The following is a 24,409-nucleotide window of genomic DNA, read 5'->3' as shown; positions in this document are numbered from 1 at the left end:
ATGGATAAAATATGACCTTGATTGGGGATAGAATTTTTCTTCCATAATACTTCTATCAACTGTGCAGATAATTAATATGTGATTTGCAGACACTATCCAATAAAAATGAGGTATTTAAAAAAAAATCAATGAGATTTTAATTAAAAAAACACCTCTTGTTGAAATCAATGGAATTTTAATTTGCTTAATTTTAAATGGATTATCCCTAATACAATGTTCATGATCTTGTAAACTTTCTGAAGCACTGTTTCTTTTTATTTTTTTCCCTTTACATCAACTTGTTTTCCACGATGACTTTTGAATTAAATTATTTTGAGATGTCTCATGCACAACAGGCATCCATTATGATTTCGAAAACAATAGAAAATATTGATAGAGGGCAACACTGATTATTGGTGACAGCCTTTTGTTCCCAGTTGTTGAAGTTGATTAAACCCGAAATATTAAATAAGTAGGAATTAATGTTTTGTATTTCTGTGCTGCGCAGCGCCACGTGCTCAAATATACTGCAGTTTTAATTCATTAATTTAGCACTAGGGTATTGGATTAAGTAACAGCCTGCTTGTCTCTTGATTTTTTGATATATTAATCCTGTTTTTGTAACTGCTGAAGACTATTAAGAAATGATTAATATGCATCAGTTTCTCTCCTGTAATTAATCTCTCAGGGCTTCCTCATCCCACCTTCTGGCTTCTTTTCAGTTCTTAACTGATCTACTTAACTGTCACGGAACTTTCTGAATCTTTAAGAGTCCATATTAAACAAGGGAATAAAACTCTTTGCATCAGAGAATAATATACGGTTGAGTGTTTTATGCCCTACAGATATAGCCATTCAAATTTTCTTTGTATCTCAGCTCAACTTTGAAACAGGAAATAGATATTTTGTGCTTGTAACTTTAGAATATCTTGTCCCAGATTCACCTTTGATAGGTCTCCATTGTAACTAGCCAAGTGGACTTCCTGAAAGAGTCCCTCTGTTATTTTCTTGATAACTATTAGTACTTTCCTCAGTCTATTTTAAGGATCAAAGCTTATCTGGTTTTGTACATTGCTAGCTCTGTAGCTTTAACTACATGTGGGGAGGGTTGTTTTTTTTTGGGGTGGGGGTGGGGAAGAATATTCTGCCATTCTAAGTGGAAAAAAGGGTATTGAATAATTCACTGTTAGAGGAACAGATAGCTTTAAAAACAGCAGTTTTGTATAAAGAGTGTTTGTGGCAGACCAAAAATGAGCAAATTATGAGTTACACCCCAGAAATCTGGAATTCTTGTGTATTTTCTCCTTACTAAACTTTTAATTTTCTTCAATTTTTATTCCTTTAAATCTCTCTCTATCTTTTCCCATCCTTCCCTCTTCCACTCCCCAATTCCTTCTCTAGCCGTCAATCTCTGTGTGTGTACCTGTATGCACACTTGTGCTCACAGGTACATACACACACACACACACACACACACACACACATTTTGGGATCTAAAACCTGCTAATGATGTGGGCTTGGCTGAGAGTTGTTGTGAGAAACCTGAGCCCTTCAGCTTTGCATGTGTGGAAAGGAGACAGTCTTTAGAGAGTTGCACATAATGTTTGTTTAGACACTCTCAGAGCAACTATTAAATGTGTCTTCCCCTGAAATAGCATTTCCCCTGGGCTCTCCCCTCACAAGTGAGGAAAATCTTTTTTATTTTACCCTCTGTTGATGATTCAATTCAGAAGCCTTCAGGGTTTTTTTCCTGACTCTCCATCCTCCTCCTCCGTTTTTCTCTTTGAATGCAGGGTGGGCTTCACCTTGTCCTCACATGGCAGCCTCTCCTGCCTCATGCAGCTGACCTTTCATTTTTCATCTGGTGGCTCAGCTTCTTCCTCGTCTTTCCTTTCACTGATAACTGATTCTTGAATACAGCCTTGCTTTGCTAGTAAAGAATGGCTTTTGCTGGGTTTAGATGACAACTGAAAAGTGCTCCGTGAAGTTAACTACAGGTAGTCCTCGACTTATGACCACAATTGAGCCCAACATTTCCACTGCTAAGCAAGACAGTTGTCAAGTGAGCTTTCTCCCATTTTATGACCTCTCTTATTAAGTGAATCACTGCAGTTCTTAGTTTAGTCATACGGTTGTTCAATGAATCCAGTTTCCCCATTGACTTTGCTTGTCAGAAGGTCGTGAAAAGTGATCACATAACCCCCGGACAATACAACTGGCATAAATACATGCCGGTTGCCAAGCATCTGAATTTTGATCACATGACCACAGGGATGCTGTAGCGGTCGTAAGTGTGAAAAATGGTCATAACTCACTTTTTTCAGTGCTGTTGTTACTTTGAACTGTTACTAAATAAATGGTTGTAAATTGAGCACTACCTGTAACTTCTTTTGGTCCCTTGGGTACCTGAAAAAAGATTGACTGTTATAACAAGACAAAACACAACTTTTTCAGCATGGTAGTGACTATTACATATAAACATTTAAAAAGGGGGACCTTCATTCCCAGATTCATCCAACACAACACAACCATTGCTGTAAATTCTGCAAACTGGACCATTCACATGGAAGATAATAAGGTTGGGGAAGGGTAACTTTTCTTTTTTAAAAAAAATCTGGTTAGTAATGCTTGCGTCTGGATTCTTCTGTAGTTCAAAACACAGATTATTGTTGATATTGCTGCCAAAATATAGCTCACTACAAGTGTCTACATATAATAAATGATTGGGGGAAGAGAAACAGAAGAATGTTAGGGCATGTATTTAAAATATCAATAACTCAGCCTTCCCTTGTCATTTCAAGAAGTGTGGGGGTTATAATCTCATAGATCCCAGCCAGCATTAAAAAAAGATAAAATTACATAATTTCTGAAAATATTACTGCTATGGCATATTAAGGTCAGTTTCATTTCCTACTAGTGCTGACTGGATTTTTTGTTTTCTTTGATGTTTTCATGCACATTTTGGTCTGATTTTAATACTATTTTGTGCTTGCTTATTTGTATGAATGTGTTTTAAGTATTGTAATTTACTATAAATCTTCATGATATGGAGCAAGCCAAAGCAGCACATTGTTTTAAGTGTTATTAGAGGCAGGAATGAGACTGGAGGGAAGGCAGGATGTAAATCCAAGAAACATAATAAGAATTTTTTTAAAAAATTGTTTTGCTCTTACAGCCTATTGATGGTTTGCATGAAAAGGGGATAGTTGAAGATCTACACAACAGTTCCATGAAGGCTGCAAACATGCGACCACCTCTTCCGGGCATGGGACCACCTCAGAGTCCAATGGATCAACACAGTCAAGGTTTATAGTTTTGTCCTATTTTAGATTATTCTTAAAATTGTGAATTTTTTTTTTTTTTTTGACATGAGAACTGATGGCTTTTAAGCCTTGTTGTGTTTGTGGTTCAGATAAACCTTTAAAGGTATAAATAATATCTGGTAGAGGATGTTTGTTTGAAGCGATAAGTTCAAAGTGATGCAGAAAATGAAAAATTGAGAGTTTTGTTTTGCTTAGGTATTCATCAGTGTCAAGTACTTTAAGATCTAGAGAAAATAATATGTGGTTCGCTCATTGCTTTGAATAAGGAAAGCCATATGCTTATATTGGAGTAGGGTAGGCTATGGCTGCAGACTTGACTGGAAAATTGGAAAATATATTAATAGCGCTAGCAGTCAGGCTGATATACTGCCCCATAGTGCTTTACAGAAGCGGTTCCCGGGAACCAGGCCACGTGAGCAGCTCAATTTGCGCAAGTTTTTTTGTTTTGTTTACATTTATACCCCGCCCTTCTCCGAAGACTCAGGGCGGCTTACAGTGTATAAGGCAATAGTCTCATTCTATTTGTATATTTTTACAAAGTCAACTTATTGCCCCCCCAACAATCTGGGTCCTCATTTTACCTACCTTATAAAGGATGGAAGGCTGAGTCAACCTTGGTTGAGTTGTGCACACGTGTATGTGCACTGGCCCACCACTCACGCAAATAGAGCTGCACACTGGCCCGCCACTCACTGGGTCCGGTTACAAATAGGCCACCGCCCGGTAGTGGGCTGCAACCCAGGGGTTGTGGACCTCTGCTTTACAGCCCTCTCTAAGAGGTTTACAGTGTCAGCATATGGTCCCCAACAATCTGAATCCTCATTTTATTGACTTGAGAAGGATGGAAGGTTAGGTCAGTCTTGAGTCCCATCAGGATCAAACTCCAGCATGTGGACTGAGTTTGCCTGCAATACTGCATTAAGCATTGCGGCAGCAGGGCTTCTTATATCTGAGAAGACAGTGGCTTTTGTTTTTTGTTTTGTTGTTTTTGTTTTTTGCTAAAAACTGCATGTGATTGAGTTTGACTTGAAGGACACTATTTTTTTATTAAAATACTACTATCCACAAATACTTGTCTCTAATAATAATAACAAGAAAAAGGCAAAAGTAGTACCAAAAGTAATAGATGCCTTGGATGGAATGCCAAAACAATGTCACTTGAACTCATCATCAGTCAATTGCAAAAGGCAGCTTTATTCAAAACAGCTTACATCCTGCAAATATACCTCGTAACACCATCAAACAACAACATTTGCCTATCCTAGGTTCTTGGGAAGGACTCAGTAGTTGGATAAAAATGCCAAATCCAATCAACATCTCGCCGACTCTGCAGCCAACCATAATAAAACCAACCATTGTAGCTGAACATGTACATTTTCCAATTTGTCAGAGGTGAATACGATACCAACAATATTAAAAGAAAAATGAATTATATACAAATGAATTTTAAAAAAGGAAATTCAAAAGGCAATTACATGTATAAGCCAAACTCAATTGCTATGATGGAAAGATAACAATGTACAGCTTCCTTGAGGGGGGGAAATATGAAATGTAAGAATTAGAAATATGATTTCAGTTATTATATGATTTAGGTCTGCAGTGTTTATTTTTTTTTTGATCCTCAGCCAAGTCCTTCAGCATAACTGTCTTTGGCATCTTTCGGTTCCAGCAGCAAAAGCTTTTTGACTTTGAGATCAATCCTCCATTTCAGAGAAAAAATCACCTCCTTTCCAAGTCCCTTCGTAAAGAAGCTGAAACACAGACACTCACACTCCTCCCCTGAGACTTAAGGAACAGGACAGATGCTCTTCCCGGTTCTGGGCTTCTCTCAAATTAGTTCTGAAAGGGATTGAAGCAAGGCCTGAGCTGTAGCTCCCTGTGCTCACCTTCTCAACTTACCAAGGGTGATTTTGGAGTCATATTTATAGTTAACAATCTGAACTTTGCCAAACGTATATTATAAGACTGCCATGGGCTCTTTCCAGTTTGGATTTAGTATAAATACTGCATCATATCACCTGGGTAATCCTTAAGATGAAGCTTTGGCGGCTGACTTTACTGTGAGATTCAGCTGGGTTAGGATGCATTTTTTATGGCGGGTGGGAAATGAAACTTGGCCAATTTAAAAATGCTAACATTATCAGTAATAATAAAATATTTTCAAAGTTGATTTCCAGACTAAAGGTTATTTGTCTCTCTATGCCCCACTCCCCATTTCTGAAGATTAAAAAAGTAAAGAAGTTGCTTTGAAATTTTTCATATTCCAGCATCAAAGTGAAAAATATAAAGGAAAAAAAACTTACCTTTGTTTTTATCCTTGCTGACTTTCTAAAAACACAATACTATTGATGCTCAGGCTTAGGTTTGACCCCCATCTAAAGTTCAAACCTATGCTTTCAGTATATATTCATTACTCACATGCCTTGGTTTTTAAGGAGGGTAATTTTCATCTATTTCCCACTTCTAGCATTTTTATTTTTATAATTTTTTTAAATGTATTTAATTGAGTGGTAAGACTGACCCTGGGTGGCGTACAATGCTTAAAATCCAACAACTGAAACTAAAATCCAATAACCTGTGGCGCTTGGAGTAAATAACACCTTCCAGTCATAAAATACATCAACAACAGAATTCCAGTGCCTCATTAAGGATCATGTGTTTGGCTGATTTCAGTCATACAGATGGACTTTGCACAGATCTGGGCCACAAAATAATTTTTTTGTTAGCTTGGTTGAAGCTGAAGCTGATTTACTTCATAATCTGCATTCCTGTGGAAAGTGGGAGGACATTTTTCTTACGTCAGTGAATAACTCCCAAGCTTTGTCATTGTTTCTTTGTTCTGAATCAAATGGTAGAATGTAATACTAAATATTCAAGAATGTTTAAGCTGCATTGATGATTTGGAAATAAAATTAACACCATGTGGCTATTGACACACGTAACCGTTCTAAGATTCTTCAGGGATGTAGTTTATCATGACTTGGTGTATTGATAGTGCCAAGAGGAGGATGAAGACAGTAAACATCTCTGCTCAAATGAACAGGGAGAAGAAGAAGTGCACTTCCTAAGAAAAACGTGTTCTCCACAGCCAAATAATGATGGTGTAATTAAATACCATTGCTGTTATTTGGTCCTGAATACTAATTAAGTGTTGTTATTCCTGGCAAGTTGAAACTATGGTTGAGTCTGTCCATTTGTTTTGAGATTAAGGATGTTTAATCTTGTCTTCATAAATGCACTCTGCTACAGAGTTCCAAAGTAGTGCAAGATCAGAAGATGTGGAGAGACCTGGCCCATAGAATCGTTATGAGTTGGACATGACTGAATGCATAACAGCAGCAGCAGCAGCAGCATCACCCAGTTTCAACTTGGAAACTGAGAATCCAGACCAAGCTAAATCCAAAAATGCTAGGGAATTCCTGGAAACTTTAGATAAATCAGCCATCATAGAGATAAGTTATGCCATTCAAAAGAGACAATTAAAAAACTAAGAAGGAAATAAAAACGACCAGAACACATCCTCTCTACCAATCAACACCCAGATAAGCAGGAATTTATACCAAAAAAAAATTTGCAGAAAGCAATTCATTCATTCATTCATTCATTTATTCATTCATTCAGTTTATGTGCCCTAAACAAGAAACTATTAAGAAAACCACATCCTTGTCAATACTGGCAGGGCAAGTTATTGTATATGAACAGGAAGAAAATTCCATGCTCATTAGCATTGATGATGTTACCTAGTTAGGTAAAGAAATGTCTGCAAGCAAACAACCAAATTCAGAGAGTACCAAGGATTCCCCAGTTCTTTCACTGTGAATTGTATTGCGTTGGGGTGGGGGGAGTGCACGAAGGCAGGCTCAGCCAATCTCATTGTACACGTGTTGTACTCTGAATTGAATTCAACCCTAACCTACTTACATTTTCTTCTATTGCAATTTTATTGCACCCACGGTTTTTTTCTAACTAAAATTTATTTTCCCAGCTCTATTTCAGAGTTGGGTTTTTTTGCAAATTAAGTAATTGATTACAATCATTAACATTAGATCAATATTTGGCATTATAATTTGTCATTTATTAAGGAAATGGTGAGTAATTTGGTTATTGTTTCATGGTGCTGTAATAACTGAAATACTTCCAATAATTGGGTATGTGCAAATTATAGTTCACCAAATATAATATAAATATAAATAATATAAATCATTTGTGGCTTATTCAAGTTTTGTGTTTGGCTTTTCAGAAACTTAGGTGTGGATACATCAGGCATCTGGCAGTTTGAAGGGCATAGTTAGGGGCCTTTGTTTTCCCTCCTCAAAGCAATGATGCAGGTGTTAACTTATCTAAAAGCGATGTGGCTTTGGCAGACTTAAAAATGCATTTCAAGCTAGATATGCAACCTTTTCCACAGTTCCTTTCTTTGGGCCATATGTTAATAATGCCTGCCTGCCTTTCCCCAAACTTCATGTCGCAATCCCCCAGTCAGTGCCTCTGCAGATGTTTGTTTTCAGATGCTTATGGAAGACAAGGAAGGCCTCTAAAAGGTCAATTTTTCTTGTAGCAGCATATGCTGCCTGGTTAAGCTTTCAGAAAAGAAGGTTAGTATTAAATAATCTCCGGCAATTTTAAAAAACAAATGAGCACTTACAGGAGCACACCCTTCATGGCCCTTTCCCTAAGGAATTCCTAGTTGAAACCATTCATTTGCAATACACTTTGGATATTTATATAATATTCACAAATGTTCCATGATTTAAACAGCTGTCTAGCATTCCAGAAGCTCCACAGAACAGGGTGACAGACATTTATTTTAAAATATGACAATGTTGCTGGGCTTTATAAGGAGATTTCTATGATTTACTGTTTTTTTTTAATTTTCATCTCTTTCTCTCTCTCTCTCTCTCTTCCTCTCCCCCCCGATTATTTATTATTTACCTGACTCTGTTGTAATGCTCCTTTTTGTTCTTCTCAAAAAAAAAATGGTTGCAGTCACATACATAGTCACAGCAAACAAAAATGTGTTTTATGTGGTTAGCACATAAAACACAAATCCCATAACCTTAGACATATAGTTACCCTGGGTTGCACATTGATTGTTTGGAGTTGTGCATAGTGGAAGGGTATCACAGGTCTAATAATTGTGCAGTACAAATGCCGTAGTACACACAACACAAAACAGTTTGGTCCAGAAGCAGAAAATCCAAACGACTCATTAATAGGGGATACAATTCATCAGGAATTTCTCCTCTTCACAGCTCGTTGTGATAAGTTATCTCACTCTTCCCACAATCTGAGAAAAGCTCAGCTTGTGTTTAGAGTGATTCAAATTTATTTTACTTTCATCTCTCCTAGTAGAGCTATTTTTGGTGGTGTACTGGATGTGTGAAAGATGGGGGAGAACAGACCAAATTTTACGTACTTGCTATCTGCATGCCCTCCCCCTTCCAAAAGTGAAAGGGTTTGAGAAATTAAGGCTGGTAATTGCAGAGGAGTTTTGGATTAATCGTCAGGAATTTAGAATAAAGTACTTCCCACCTCCCCATCCAAAAACATGAGCTGAGCAATATCGCCAGTTGTTGCTAATGGGGATTATGTGAAAGCAAACTGGTTTTGCGTTATTGAGACTGTTTGTTTCAAAGGCCTGGGCGGCAGATCTTTTCCAATAAATTGCATTGTCTGGTGCGGCATTGTCTAATTCAATTGCTTTTAATGGGATCTTGAAACACACTATGGCAGACTCTTTTGCAAGAGCGGTGGTGGCGTAGTGTTAGAATGGAGTATTGCAGGCTAATTCTGCCGACTGCCAGCAGTTTGATTCTCACCAGCTCAAGGTTGACTCAGCCTTCCATCCTTCTGAGGTTGGTAAAATGAAGACCCAGATTGTTGGGGGCCTCTGGTGGCTCAACGGACTAAGTCTGTCTGTTATTAATACAGCTGCTTGCAATTACTGCAAGTTCAAGTCCCACCAGGCCCAAGGTTGACTCAGCCTTCCATCCTTTATAAGGTAGGTAAAATGAGGACCCAGATTGTTGGGGGCAATAAAAGTTGACTTTGTATATAATATACAAATGGATGAAGACTATTGCTTAACATAATGTAAGCTGCCCTGAGTCTTCGGAGAAGGGCAGGATATAAATTCAAATAAAAAAAATATGCTGACTCTATAAACTGCTTAGAGAGGGCTGTAAATCACTATGAAGTGGTATACAAGTCTAAGTGCTATTGACTTTCTAAAATAAAAGATAATTGTGCTATTTAGACAACTTAAGAGTATGAGTGTTTCTTGCAGTTATTATGAAAAGATATTTGTATCAAAATCTTTGTTGCCTTCAGTTATGCAATAGAGCATTTTAAGTACAGGAAGTATTGTGACGATTCTCTGAAGGTGTAACATTATTAGAGTAAGCATTGCAGAATAGAAGTTGCAGGGTTTTTGATCAGCTGTTTTTCAATCTTCCTCCCTTCTGTTCTATCTGAATTAATTAATTCTTAAAAGATTAAATACATATGGTACACGTATAGGCCTGATTAAATGTAAGGCTTGAATAGTTAAAAATGTAAAATGATTGCAATTGAATTTATATTTTTTTTACTAATTAACCATTGTTATTTTATATATTTAATTTTACCTTTGCACTGCTTTAGCAATAATGTTTTTCATGCATTAAAACATTGCTGGTTTAGTACTGTATTAATTCCAGCTTGTGCTCAGAGGATTGCTGTTTAGAAGCAATTAAGTTGTAAGGAATTTTGGCAACTTACTGTGTTTATGAAGGAAAGGAGTAACAGAGGGATCTGAATTACAGTCAGTGTTGGTTCTAAATGGAAATAAATGTGGAAGAGAGTTTATACAAATGTCAGGTAATAACTGGTTTGATACCAGATCTTAAGATTTCAGGACAAAAGTGAACATTTAAGATCAGCATTACCCAATTGGATGTCCTCTAGGTTGGCTAGATATTTATAGACTTGAAGTCCATTGCCCATAGAAGGCACTGGTTAAAAGAAAGCTAATGGAGATTACTGCAATTGTAGAAGTAGGACTTATATCCATTGTAGAATAGATGTATGGGTGGATTATTGTACTTTCTGGAAGTTCAAAACAAAGGCTATAAAGTGATTGAGTTAAATGTTTGAAGATTAAACGTTAAAATATTGTGTTTCATTTTGGTGTCTATGTTGCTATATAGCCCATAATTACTCTGCTCAGTAGAAAGAATTACATTTATACAATATACACCTATTGTAGATAATTGCTTGCATGGCTGAAGAACTAAACAGTTGCCAGTGTTTGCACATTGATAACAACTTTGTGGCTCTGCATAACACTGGTACATGTAAAAGTTCTGTTCATTTCAATGTAGCATGCATGCCTGATTAAAGGATTGTGCTATGTATGGTCATAATTTCTGAGGCATAGAATGTTTCCTCACTTCGCAACAACCATAGGAGACAAACAGTAACTGGAACCCTAAGGCCTAGTATGGGTTCCAGGCCTGACAAATTGTCTTTCAACTTCTCATCTGGAAATCTAGAATAAAATGGCTTCAGTGGAAATTTTCTTGAGGGAGATTATGGACTGGAACATTATGATTGGAAAGTTCTACAATAGGGGAAAGTTGAGGTAGAACGGGAATTCTTGGAAATGGAGCTAATACATGTGGAGGAAGTGAAAACCTTTGCCCACATTGTTCTGTCGTTGGATAGGCACAGCTGAGTACAGCCTGCCATTTTCTATAATACACATTTTTTTTTCTTGTATCTGTTTGATTTAGTGGTTAAGACACAAGGCTAGAAATCGGGAGACTATTAGTTCTAGTTTCACTTTAGACGTGAAAACCAGTTGGGTAACTTTGGGCTAATTGCTCTTTTCTCAGCCCAACTCACCTCACAGGGTTGTTGTTGTGGGAAAAATAGGAGGAAGGAGCATTGAGTATGTCTATTGAGTTATTTATAAAAGTAATAAAGGTGGGATAAAAATAAATTTAAAAAAATGCATCTTGCAGTAACATTTCAAGCAGTGACTGAGAGGTAAAGCTGGAACCTAGCAGAATAAACAGATTGGTGGATTTATTTGTGGAAGCATGTATTGTATAAGGCAGGGGTGGACAATTATGGGCCCTTTATGACCTGTGCACTTCAAGTCCCAGAATTCCCGAGTCAGCATGGCTGGTTTGGGAATTCTGAGAGTTGAAGTCCACAGGTCATAAAAGGGCCATAGTTGCCTACTCTGGGATAAGTAAAGCACGTTGTATCATTTCACTCATATTGTAAACACTCACTGTTTGAGCGGAGATAACCAGTTCTCTTCCCGGGCTGTTGTTCACGGCTTGTGAATGGCCAGGAACGGGTGTCTTGAGGTTTATTTTATTAGCCTAGGGCAGCAGTCTGGCATTTTATCTGGGGACCAGACTCACATATCATTTGGAAAGATAATAATCTCAGATTGAAGTAAGTTAGCAAATGGCAAGCCTGTTTACAAAGGATCCCAGCTGTATTGAGCACCATGTAGCCAGGTTTTGCTTAAGTACATTCATGCAGATCCGCTTTCACTCGCAGACCCACTGAATCCTTGCCAAACTGATCAAGGAGTCAGTACATGGGTTGTTTTCTTCCAGTCAGCTTCCTGTGTGCTCCTGCTTTTTATAGCAGTGCATTACTTTTCCACCTCAACTGTGTCTCATGAGTTGCTGCTGTTACTATTGAGATTCCTAAGTCTTGCATTACATGCAGTTTTCATGCAGTGACTGGCTTCCAGATAGCTCTGGTTTCAAATTGGGTCATTCATTGGTCTTCACATGTCCAAGGCTCCATTTCTTAGAGTGCTTTATAGAGTCTGTTTGTTGGGGGTTTTGTTCTCCTCCCCTCAAGCTCAGATACAGTCCATAATATTTACAACATGTATTTGTCAGTTTCCATACCTAGAGCATTTTTGACTATCACTCACTGTCAAGAATCCCCTTATTTTAAGATTTATGTTCTGGTTATTTCCCTTATTTTCTTGTTTTTAAGCTTTGGTTTTCTCAGAGACAAAATTGTCTAAATCACCTGCAGCTTCAATTTTTGTGTAATCAATCATTTCCAAACTTGGTGGTTCGTGAATCTCCCTTTGTCCATTCTGTTTGCACCATATTTAAGCTCCTAGTTCACATGCTGTAGCTGTGTTATGGAAGACATTGCTATCTTTGCTCTTCTGAAAGAGTCATTGATGCCCAGACTGTACTTTGTGACTCCAAATTCTGTTTTTCAGTAGTAAATGCTTAGTGTGCGTGAGAGAAAAGTACGGTATGTGTGTTGTGCGTTTAGTTTGAAATTTCAATTACCGTATATACTCGAATATAAGCCGATCCGAGTATAAGCCGAGGTCCCCAATTTTACCCCAAAAACTGGGGTAAACTGGGGACTCGAGTATAAGCCGAGGGTGGGAAATGAGGCACCTACCGGTTGGGGAAACCCTCCCTCCCTCAGCTGAGAAGGCTGGCGGCTCCCCCGCCCCGCCCTCCCACTGCACCGGCAGGGCTTCAGTCCGGTAAAATGTGAAAAAAAGGAAAAAAAAAAACTCGAGTATAAGCCGTATATACTCGAGTATAAGCCGAGGGGCTTAAAAAAAAAAAAACTTGAGTATAAGCCGTATAGACCCGAGTATAAGCCGAGGGGACGTTTTTCAGCACAAAAAATGTGCTGAAAAACTCGGCTTATACTCGAGTATATACGGTACGTACATTTATAATTGGTAAGTTTCACAAGACATCAAATCCTCTTCCCAATTTATTATTCACTTGGTGAATAGTAGAAGAGTGATCACTACTAAATAACTACATGTTAAAATATGCACATATGTATATGCTTGAATATGTTATGTTCCTTGGATGGGTAATAAGACCTTAATGCAAGCAGCATTAAAAGTTTTTTTATTTGATTTGGTAGGTTTTTCATTTGGTTTTATTTGGTAATTAGTCTTAAAAGGTCACTTATAAAAAAGGCAGGATATACATCCTGAAACAAAATCAAACTAGTTATATCTCTAAGGGTGACATTTCCAACTGAATCTCAATGGGAGGAAATAATGTGACATGGATTAACTCTTCATTTTTCTTTCTATTGTTTTGACCACACTTTGGTTTAATAGGATTTTTTTTTTAACATGGAGAACAAAGTTATTTGCGATAAGAGCTCAGTTTAAATGTGCCTAAAGGAAATGTGTCTAATAACTCCTTTTTTCCCCTTGAGAATTAGAAATGTCTTTTGGAAGAATAATTTTGCATATAAAAGTATGATTATTGCAGATAATGGCAGTACTCAGTTGTTAGGATTTATTAGTTGGAAACCAAACAATCATGAATTTTCTGGTTCTTTTGTTTTCGGCTACAGGCTATATGTCTCCGCATCCGTCTCCCCTGGGAGCACCTGAGCACGTGTCTAGTCCAATGTCTGGAGGAGGTCCTACTCCACCCCAAATGCAACCAAGTCAACCAGGACCCATGATGCCTGGAGACCCACAAGTGATGAGCCAACCCAGTAGAGGCCCTTCACCTTTCAGTCCTGTTCAGTTGCATCAGCTCCGAGCTCAGATTTTAGCATACAAAATGCTGGCTAGGGGACAGCCAATCCCTGAAAACATTCAGCTTGCTGTACAAGGAAAAAGGTCACTGCCTGGGATTCAGCAGCAACAGGCTCTGTACAAATCATCCGGTAAAACGGCTACCTTCTACATTATAATACCTACGCAAGTCTGAGGACAAAATTGTGTCCTTTTCTCGATTACGTGTAAATCGGAATTCAAAGAGTGATTTGTGAGAAAAGGAATAAAAGGGAGTCCTGTTCTTTTTCCCCCCTTTTGCTTCAGCGCATAGATGCATGCAGAAGCAATGTGGCTGAGTAGTGCAGACAACAGAGGCATTATGGGGTCTTGAGTAATTTGAACACTAGAAAAACCAACTTCTATGTGGGGCAGTGGAATATGCATTTCGTGTAATGTCCCAGTGAGAGATTTTCTATACGTTTACCTCAGAGCAGAGAAAGAAGGAAACAGAGCTGTATTGAATTCCATAGGGATCCCTGAAGTGAAATAAAAGAGTCTGCCCTCAAATAAAAATTGTGGTCTATTTTCTTGTATGTGTTTAATTTTAGTATGAACTAGGTAAATGGAGCAAAAAAAAAAAAAGAAGCATCACTACGTTTTGATTTAAAAACCTCTACTAAAATGTAAATGTTTAATTAACAACACACACACACACACACACACACACACACACACACACACAGGCAGACAGAGTTCATATGAAGGAATTTCCTGAAAGTCACCCCTAAGGCACAGAAGCTGTTTTGCATAAAAGTTCTTGGTAACTTCTGATAAGAGATCATGCACATTCTTCCTTGCAGGAGTTGTTCCCATGCCTGGACACGGAGTTGCTTCAGGAATGCCAGGACATACAGCTGCCATGGCTCCAAAAACTTGGCCAGAAGGTAAAACTGCAATACCATAACCTAAAACTACCAGTAGTTCATATGCAATTAACCATGATAGTTGTGATCTGAGAAGAGGAGGGGAAAGAAGAAGCAAAAAAGGTCTTTTCAAATCCTTTCTACATTGTCTTAATGGCACATCTTCACAATAGCAGGTAGTTTTCTCCCCAGATATAAGAGAAGATATAAAAGATAACCATGATATGTTTTAGTGCTCTTTCCCCCTTTTTTCTCCTCCCAAAGCTCCTTTTGTGAAGTATCTCCAACAGACAAAAAGTTTCTTCTTGTGAAGACCTGTTTAACAATGGCTGTCACAAAGAAGGAGTCAACCTATTCTCCAAAGTACCTGAGTGGAAAATAAGTAATGGGTGGGAGATGATTAAAGAGGGATCCAACCTAGAACTAAGGAGAAATGTTCTGACATGGGAATAATTAATCAAATGAGATGGTTTACCTGCAGAGGTTGTGGGTGCACCATCACTGGAGGTTATCAAGAGACTGGACAGCATAGGATCTGGTGATTGAGCATTCAATGTTCTATGCTATGCCCACATGGGAAGTGAGGTTTAATGATAGTTCTAGTGGAAAAGAACAAGCTTTCATGTCAAGGAGTCATCACAATATTCTGCTTAGACTTTAAGGTGGCAATAATCTCTGAAAAATATTTTTCTTACATTTTTTTCTTCCTAGCTTGGTTTTAATTAGCTTCCAGTTATCCATTCTACTGTTGCTTTTCTTTTTAGAATATGAAAGAGTCTTCACTGCTTTCTAGCTGAATCTCGGCTTCTGGAATCCCAGGAAAAAATATTTTGAGTTGTCTATCAGATGTGTGAATAGCAGATAGAAAGTTTCAAAGCCTATTCACCTTTTTCTGATGCATTTCCAGGTTCTTGACTAAAAAATAATTTAATTGTCTGCAATGAATAGAAGCTGTTCCCCCCCCCCCCCGGTTTTGTTGTTTTGCATCTGAAATCCCTTTAACTTTATTCCTTTGAAACTCCCCCCCCCCTTTTCCTCTATAATGCAGTTTACAAACATCATTACAGGGATAATTAAGAGACCAAAACCATAACTTGAGAATCAGAGCAAATTGAAAATAATGAATGTGATCATAGATTAGGGCAGAGATGTTACTTTCACGTGGGATGTTTATTTTAGGCATAAAACTAAACATAAAAAAACCTAAACATTGTGTTATTCATGTGTCTGTTAGTATGTAGATGTGAATGCCTGTAAGTACTGTAGAAGTTTCGAAGTTGATATCATTTGATCTAGATCAGGGGTGTCAAACCCAATTGCATCGCGTGCCGTATCGTGATGTAGTGAGATTTTTTTTTGCCCCTGCAGAGCTGGGGTGGGTGTGGCCTACATGTGCTATATGCAGCCCATGGGCCGCGTGTTTGACACCCCTGATCTAGATGTTCAACAAAATAATTTTATATTAAGATACTTAGATTTTTAACCAGTATTTCTTCTATCTTACTTTTTATTGTCCAGGGCAAGGAATAGATATAAATGTCTCAAGTACACCCCAAAAGTTGGCTGTTCCGCCTCCAAGTGGAAGACCATCACCTGCCCCTGCTGCTACCCAGCCCACAGCTGTAATGCCAGGTCCTTCTGTACCACAGCCTGCAGCTGGTCAGCCTTCGCCTATTGTTCAGCTGCAGCAAAAACAGAACCGTATCAGCCCCATCCAAAAGCCTCAGGGGCTGGATCCTGTTGAAATTCTTCAGGAACGGGAATATAGGTAATAGCCAAACTGGAGTGTTTCAGATTAGCTTGCTTTGTGAATTATGATTTTTATTGTCATTTCAGTTTTTAAAATTAAACTTCATAGCATTTTTTAAAATTTAATTTAATTTAATTTTTTTTGGAAAAGGACTGAAAATCAGCTGGGAAGTAGGGCTGGGGAATGAAGGGCATGGGAAGGCTGAATTAAATTTTTAATCCCTAACCTTTGGCATCCTATTGTAAACATTTCAGAACTAGAGAAAAATTTATGGGCATAACCAAAAAACGATTGCTACAGGAAATTCTTCCAATCCTGGAAGAAAATAGGATAGACTTAACAATTACCAGTCAATTTGGGATTGGAGTTTGGATTTAAACAGAAATCTTCAAAATTCTGATAGTTTTTAAAAAAATGAGTTTTTCAACCAGATTTAAGTAAAATCAATTACTGTAAAAAACATATGTGGAAATGATAAAATTATGCTATTTGGTACCTCTTCTATTTTTTCTATCACAGTCAGTTATATCCTGGAAAAAGTTTTTCATAAGTTGGGCACACTAGAATGACAGAATGAAGCATGAAAAAAGTATTTATATGTGTATTTGGAAGGATTAATAGGCAAAAAATAGATCTCCTCTCTACATGAGAGTACTCATTTTCCTCTTATACAAAGTGACTTCTATCCATTATACTATAGGAGATTATTTATCCATTTTTCAAGATCAAAATTCATTTGCCATTCAGTTTATGTAATTTATAATTTTTCTAAATGATATAGCCCACTGATTGAGCAGCTCTTTCCTTTTAGTTTTTTTCTTTAGTCCAAGCCAGCTTTTTTGGTCTTGGTGCTCAAGGGTTGTGCAGATTTGATTTACGTGCATGTGGTATAAATATTTACATTTCCCTCTATCTTTTCATTTCCTTTCCTTAAATCTCTGAGTATGTATACAGTATGTGTATGTTTGTGATTCAGGAGAAGGCATTTTTTATTTGCCAAGCTTTATACTGATAACAATTTTACTCTAAAGCAAAACAAAAACAAACAAAAATAAAAAGCAAAAATAAAAATAAAAATCTGGAGCTTTGTATTTTCGTAATGGGAGAAAGGAGCTACGTTTAAGTAAGATTAAAATTGGAATAAGTCCCAATAGTGTCTCTAGTTAATACATTTGATTTTTGTTTGGGCAAGCTTTAATATTTTAAGAATGTCTTAAAATCATATAGGCAAAAGGAGCCATTTGGCTTATTGAATTCAACTCCTTATTCAGTGGGGGAATCCAAACTAAAGTAGCCCAGATACAGGCATGTAATGCAGGCAAGGCCATTACTTCTCTGAATACAGTAATTGGTTCCACTGTGAAAGTACTCCTACTGTCAGAAAGTTTTTTTTTCTAACCCACCATTAGAATCCGCTTTCCTGTAACTTTAAATCCATTATTCCCTGTCCTGGACTTCTGAACAAGAGAGAATAGGTCTTGACCTTCTTCGAGTGTGACATTCTTTCAGGTATTTGAAGAATGCTATCATATCCTCCAACTCAGATTTTGCCCCAGAGCTAAATATACCCAGCTCCTTCGGTCTCTTTTCACAGAATTCAATTTCTAGTCCTTAATCATCCTTGCTGCCATTCTCTATGTCTAATTCAAATAATTGTATTCTTATTTTCTCTTCATCCTTCTTAAGTCTGATGAAAACAGAAAAACGAAGAAAAATAAATTCTCATGTTCTAAAAGTTACCTTGTGTATTTGATGTTGCTTAATATTTCACATGCTTTTTTTGCAACCATTTCCCGCAGGTCAAAGTGCAGTATGATGTCTCTGTCAAATTCATTGTGCTTAACATACACAGGTTTATATAGTGTATTCTTAAGTGTTATCCCTTTATGGGAACGGCAACAGATATTGTGAAAAAGTATCTATAAAGCCTTCACATATTTAACATGTTGATAACAACTCAATTTACTTTGCTATTTAAAGCTGGGCCAGTTTGATAAATTTATGCACAAGTTCTTAAACAGCCCTCCTAACATTTAACAAAACAAAATACTTGTTCTTCTCTAATCTTAATGAATTCCTCTGAAATGAATGATGTACAGTGTAATTTAATGTCATTCCACTATGAGCAAAGCTACTTTTCTTCTTACTACTCATTAAAAAATTGCATATGTTATTGTCCTGAAATGATGAGCAGAGTGGATGATATCAAATGGATCTCTCTAATTGCCTCTCCGTGCTCCTTGGGCTATCATTCTGCAGTTGTGGCACCTACTCTAGAATCCAATAACATTCGTAGTTGTGCTCAGTTGGTTCAAGGGGATGGTGCCCTTTTGCGAGAAGATCTTTATCATCCCTTTAAGAATTCTCATTCTGCTTAGAAAAAGACAAATAACTACACTGTGGAGATTAATTAAACAAATTTTGGACAGGGTTAGCTTAAATCCCCTGACCTGGGGGGTTCAGAAAACTGCTTTCCTCTTTGTCTCAATTTTAGGACTTAATGGCTTTTAATATTTCCCCCATAAGATAAAAATAGCATTTCTCCCATCTGTTTTAAAGATTAGGCAGTTGGATACCTACATTTTAGGACAAAGTAGATTGCCATAAAGTATTCCAAAATGCCATCTAAATTATAATTCCATGTTTGATACAATGCCATAGTGATTAAATAAAAGCAACTCTGCACCTCTTCCTTTTAAATGTCATAATGAGAGGACCATTTCACTTCTATTTATTTTTATTTTGAAAATGCTAAATAAGGACTACAGATTTTTAAACTTGGTTTCAAATTAATGGCAGTGGTGATAATTTGGTAGTGTTGGTAGCTTCTTTCAATGCACATGCTTCAGCTAGTTTAAAAACATATTCTTTATATTGATAGCAGTTATTAAAACAAATGAGCCATTGTGGCTGTAACACCATTTTAACGGCCTAGAAATTACCCTGAAAGATGTGCATTTCCTCACTATAGCTACTTGTCAATTTTGCCTCTCCGCTGCTAACACAGTTAAAGAATCTTTTAGCAAGGATCTTAACCACAGTTGAGGATTAGTTGCTCCCCATTTAATTAGAATCTCAATACACCATTTGAAACAGCTTTCAGTTTGTAGGCTGAACATTACATTGACCCAAGGATGGTTGTCTTGAACTGCTTAACTGCTGTCAAGGATAGCTGACTCTGTGATTAGGGAAAACTTTTTCTGGAGGCTGTATGCTTGGTTTGTCAGTGCTAGATAACAGTTAAACATCACTTCATCTGCACTAGCTCGGTGTGTTAGAAATGTGTGTCAACTCTGAAGTGAACCTGGCTGAAGCCATTTTGTGCTTCCTCATAGTTGCCACAAAGCCTGAGAGAGGGAAAGGAGGGGGGAAGTAGATAGCCTGGCTATAGTCAAAATAAAGTTTTCCTGTGGGAACCAAGGTCATTGAAACAGGTGGCTGTTGAAGGAGGAGAGGAGCCTGCCATCCATCTTCATTGGACAATGTGACCGGTGACACCTGGGGGTGGGATTTTTACTCTTTTAATTAGGTGAAAACCACGGGAACTGTTAGAGTTAGTTTTCACTGGCTGTGCCAATAAACCTGTTCTTTGAGGAATCTAACTGCTTCGGAGTTCTGCTTTCAATGGGTGCATTACTCGGAATGCTGACATTAAACCAACTCTACTAACTCTCCGCTCCAACCGGAGCTACTCTCCAGGGTCCTGAGCCCTGGCTGCTCACCTGATCTTTTGAGAGGAGCACTCAGAAGACTCAGGGAAGACCTCGGAGATGGAGAGGCATAGGGAAGGAGTTGCTGCACCGGCGTGACCCCCATGGAGAGCCTGCAGACCCCTACAAAGGTCCTGAAGACCACTGCAATGCTGACAGAAGCTGCCCTCTCGGCGGTGACCCAACCCAAGGTCCGAGCGGAGGCAATGACCACCAGGGACTTGTACCGGGCCGAGGAAGACATCAGATGCCAGAGCTCCGTTCAGAGGCTTGGGATGTGACTGGTGACATCTGGGAGGGGGAATTTTTACTCTTTTAATTAAGTGAAAAACCACGGGAACTGTTAGAGTTGGTTTTCACCAGCTGTGCCAATATGATGTATCCAATAAACCTGTTCTTTGAGGAATCTACGTGCCTCGGAGTTCTGCTTTCAATGGGTGCATTACTCGGAACACTGACAGTGTGATGATATAGACCAGCTGTTCTAACATTTCTTAACATAAGATTTTTGTGAAGCAACAAAGGCCAGGAGACCCAGTTTTGAATTTCTTCATGTTTACGTCAAACTATGGGTTCCTGCATTTTCATTCTTTGATTATATATATTTATCTTACACGCTGCATGGTCTAGTAGCCTTAAAATAGTTCTCATGGTAGTTCAAGTTGTTTTTACATTTCCCGCAGACATTAAAAAGAGAGCTTCCAGCCACCACTGATATAGATATGATATCCCTGTTCCCAGGAATTCTGGCCATTGATAATGGGCTTGGCTGCATGCCTTGATACTGAAAGAGAGAGAGGCACAGGGGTATTAGGGTAGGGGCATGGGTTTGAAAGAGATGCCATCTTAAGTGGTTTGTTATAAGTCTACCCAAGAACCTTTACAGTTTTTAACCAGCCAAGGAAATTTTTTTTGAAATCTGAATGGTTCCCCATTCTTGAATTGGCCAGCTTTGTGGGGCTTGGCAAAGCAGCATTTGAAAACTCCAGATTCCTTTACACAAAATGTTTGCACACCTGTGTGTGGGGGGTGGGGGAGGGTATTCAACAGTAAAAAAAAAAACATGGCTCAGTTCACTTTATTTGTTTTAAAACTCAGGGTCTGCTGAGTTCAAAAAGATATGCATGCATAAAGCAAACTAGAGAGGCCAAGAGATAGTGAAAGAGACTTGGAACTGACAAGTTCATTTTTTTTTTAATTCTTATATCCTTACCTACATAGGCTTCAGGCTCGAATTGCACACAGAATTCAAGAATTAGAAAATTTGCCTGGTTCTTTACCTCCAGATCTGAGGACTAAAGCGACAGTGGAGTTGAAAGCCCTTAGGCTACTGAATTTTCAGCGCCAGGTAATGCATTATACTGGGGGGAAAGGTATATGTATTTGTAATTAGACACTTACAGCCTTTATATGTCAGTCATTCTATTTTAAAGCTAAAGAGTAATTAGTGTACCAATGAATTTCATGTGTCTTGTGTGAGCTCAACCTATAGTAGAGAAGCACAGCAGCTGCAGTTGAGCCATGGTGGCACAATGGTTAGAATGCACTATTGCAAGTAACTCTGTCCCCAGCGAAGGGGACAAGCTCAAGGTTGACTCCGCCTTCTGTCTTTCCGGGCAGTGGTGATATCCAAATCAGTTTGCCACCAGTTCACTGGGCGTGCATGCGTGGTGCGCACCATGCAGGTGTGCATCATGCGGGTGTCCAGTGCGCATCAAATTCATGTTGCACACAAGCGCATACGCAATATGTGCCAAACATATGCTTTGCACAGAAAAAGGCTTGGGAAGGTAAGTAGAACAGCGAGGGGTGGGAACAGCTGTGCCGCGCGATTTAGATTCACTAGAAAGTAGGATTTCCTGCTTTCTAGCGATTTTAAATTGAGCGGCACAGCTGATCGTCGGAAATATGGGTTCGGTATTTTTTTTTTACCCGAACCTGTAGTTTTTATCACTACCGGTTTGCCTGAACTGGTGCGAACTGGTAGCATTTCACCACTGCTTCCAAGATTAGTAAAATGAGGACCCAAATTGTTAGGGGCAATATGCTGACACTGTAAATTGTTCAGCGAGTGCTGTAAAGCACTATGGAGCGAATATAAATCTAAATGCTAAGTTTAAGTGTTTATTGCCATTCCTGTTCTGTCTTTTACATAATTCCCTATCCTGCAAGGGTATAGAAGCAAATGAGTTTTCATTTCCATGGAAGAAAAACATTCTCCTCAATGTTGCTGATGATCTTGAGGTGGGCTTTCCTTGCAATTAGCATGAAAGAGAATATGACACCAAAGTATCTTAGCATACAAAAAGCATTACCATATGTAAAAGGATGCAAAGACAAATTCATTAGGCTAAAAGGGAATATAAAATCATATATTGGGAAATGTACATTAATGTTTGTTAGTGTATATGTGTATCTATCAAACAAAACATACTTTTTTAAAAAGTTGCAAACTGATAATGAAACAAGAAGGAACAATTTGTGGATTGGAAACCAAGTGATATATTTATCAGAAGTTACAGAATCTCCCTAGGTCAGAAATTATTATTTTTTGTATATATTTCTGTGCATGCTTGTCTTAACCCCAGCAGCACTTTCTGTAACATTTGACACAATTTATTTTACTGTCTAAAACCTTTCATAAAACAAGTTAAGCTTAAGGAAAATGTTCTTTCCAAGTTTACTATTTTTATTTTATATTTGTTGTTGTTGTTGTTATTATATTTTAATGACTTAACATTCCACCTGCTATACATTATGGGCCTCAGGCTGAGAATCATTTTATTAACTTTTCTTTTTTCTTTTTACAAAGCAACCCGATCACAACAAACAACAGTGCAGCTAAAACTAAAAGAAAGAAAGAAAGAAAGAAAGACCAATAGATACAGACCTAGTTTATGAAACTAAAATCAGGAAAGAAATTAATTTGACACTGCAGCTCCACTTTTCATATAAATGCCAGGACTGAATTGATAAAATCTGTTTTCTTTTAAAGCTAAGCACTGCCTGGTTAGATTTCTCAAATTCAAATTAACTCGCTTTATTTGATTAACAAACTAGTTTTAGAATCTGGAAGTCCCATCGCATTGATATTAGACATCAGAACAAAATGGAAAGAACACTTTGAAATGCTTTTTTTCCTTCCTTTGTTTTTTATCAATGCGATTTCTCTGCTGCGCGATTTCCTTTTAAAATGCTATCTCTTTGGGTTCACAGCTGCGACAAGAAGTAGTGGCATGCATGCGTCGGGACACAACTTTGGAGACTGCTCTGAACTCTAAGGCATACAAACGCAGCAAGCGGCAGACCCTGAGGGAAGCCCGAATGACCGAGAAACTTGAGAAACAACAGAAAATAGAGCAGGAGAGAAAACGTAGACAGAAGCACCAGGTATTTTGCTCTTCAGTGATTTTGGGAGTGTTTGGTTTGTATGTTTTTTCCCCCTCTACAAGTGGATGGAATAATCTGTCAAGGGCCCACTTATTGCTTTTATATCCTGCTAAATATGCTGGCTTGGCTTTCATTACTAGGCAGTCCATTTGTCAGTGAATGCTCATGCAGAGCTTGGAGGAAGATCCAGCTGCTTCTTTTGTGTTTCGTGTATTAACATAATGAGAAGGAGCCACAATGAATTGGCAGCTCAATACATAAGTTGGAAAAATCTGAAAGAGTTGGAATTTGCTGATACAGAGGTGTCCACAGGATCCAGTGCTTTCATCAAAATGAAACTGTTGTGCCATTGTGAGGCGAGGTCTGTCCCATTCACCCATGCGTGTGAGAATACAATGCACATACAAAAGGGGTGGAGCTTGCGCAGCATTGGCACAACACTTTTTGTCATTTTTCCAGAATCCCCCGCATATGCTGCTGTGTGGAAACCCATTCCTGGTGGTTGAAAAATCTGTCAGCTTTTTTTGTGAAAGCTCACATTTGTTCCTACCATCACACTTCACTGACATAAATCGTATTAAAAAATACTCTTCCTTGGACCCAAATGACAGAGTGGGTCATTCTGTGTTTTTTGGTTATTGATATGTAACAAACCGATAGATGCAGAAGCTCAGTTCTTCCGAACCTGGCAGAAAGTGAATATCTAGGCTTTTAGTCTCTCCCAAATCTACTAGGAAGTATCAGCTATTGGATTGGAAATGTTCTTCAGGTAACGCGCCAAGTTGAGGCTTGTCCTGATGTACATTTCAGGAAAT

At 38.1% G+C, this 24,409-nt stretch overlaps 1 protein-coding gene across 6 annotated transcripts in view; it reads left to right on the top strand.

The window, feature by feature from the left end:
* The window catches only part of SMARCA2 (SWI/SNF related, matrix associated, actin dependent regulator of chromatin, subfamily a, member 2), a 119,666-nt gene that overhangs the window by 19,734 nt on the left and 75,523 nt on the right, over nucleotides 1-24,409 (top strand). For all 6 annotated transcript variants that reach the window (XM_058166432.1, XM_058166433.1, XM_058166431.1 and 3 more), the window contains exons 3-8: nucleotides 3,155-3,284; nucleotides 13,671-13,991; nucleotides 14,682-14,765; nucleotides 16,263-16,512; nucleotides 21,426-21,552; nucleotides 23,421-23,594. In XM_058166432.1, coding sequence (XP_058022415.1) covers nucleotides 3,155-3,284; nucleotides 13,671-13,991; nucleotides 14,682-14,765; nucleotides 16,263-16,512; nucleotides 21,426-21,552; nucleotides 23,421-23,594 — 1,086 coding nt within the window. The remainder of the gene's footprint in view (nucleotides 1-3,154; nucleotides 3,285-13,670; nucleotides 13,992-14,681; nucleotides 14,766-16,262; nucleotides 16,513-21,425; nucleotides 21,553-23,420; nucleotides 23,595-24,409) is intronic.

This window comes from Ahaetulla prasina, chromosome 2 (assembly GCF_028640845.1).
Source record: "Ahaetulla prasina isolate Xishuangbanna chromosome 2, ASM2864084v1, whole genome shotgun sequence".
NCBI classification, from domain to species: Eukaryota; Metazoa; Chordata; class Lepidosauria; order Squamata; family Colubridae; genus Ahaetulla; species Ahaetulla prasina.
This window is presented reverse-complemented; position numbering and strand designations above follow the sequence as displayed.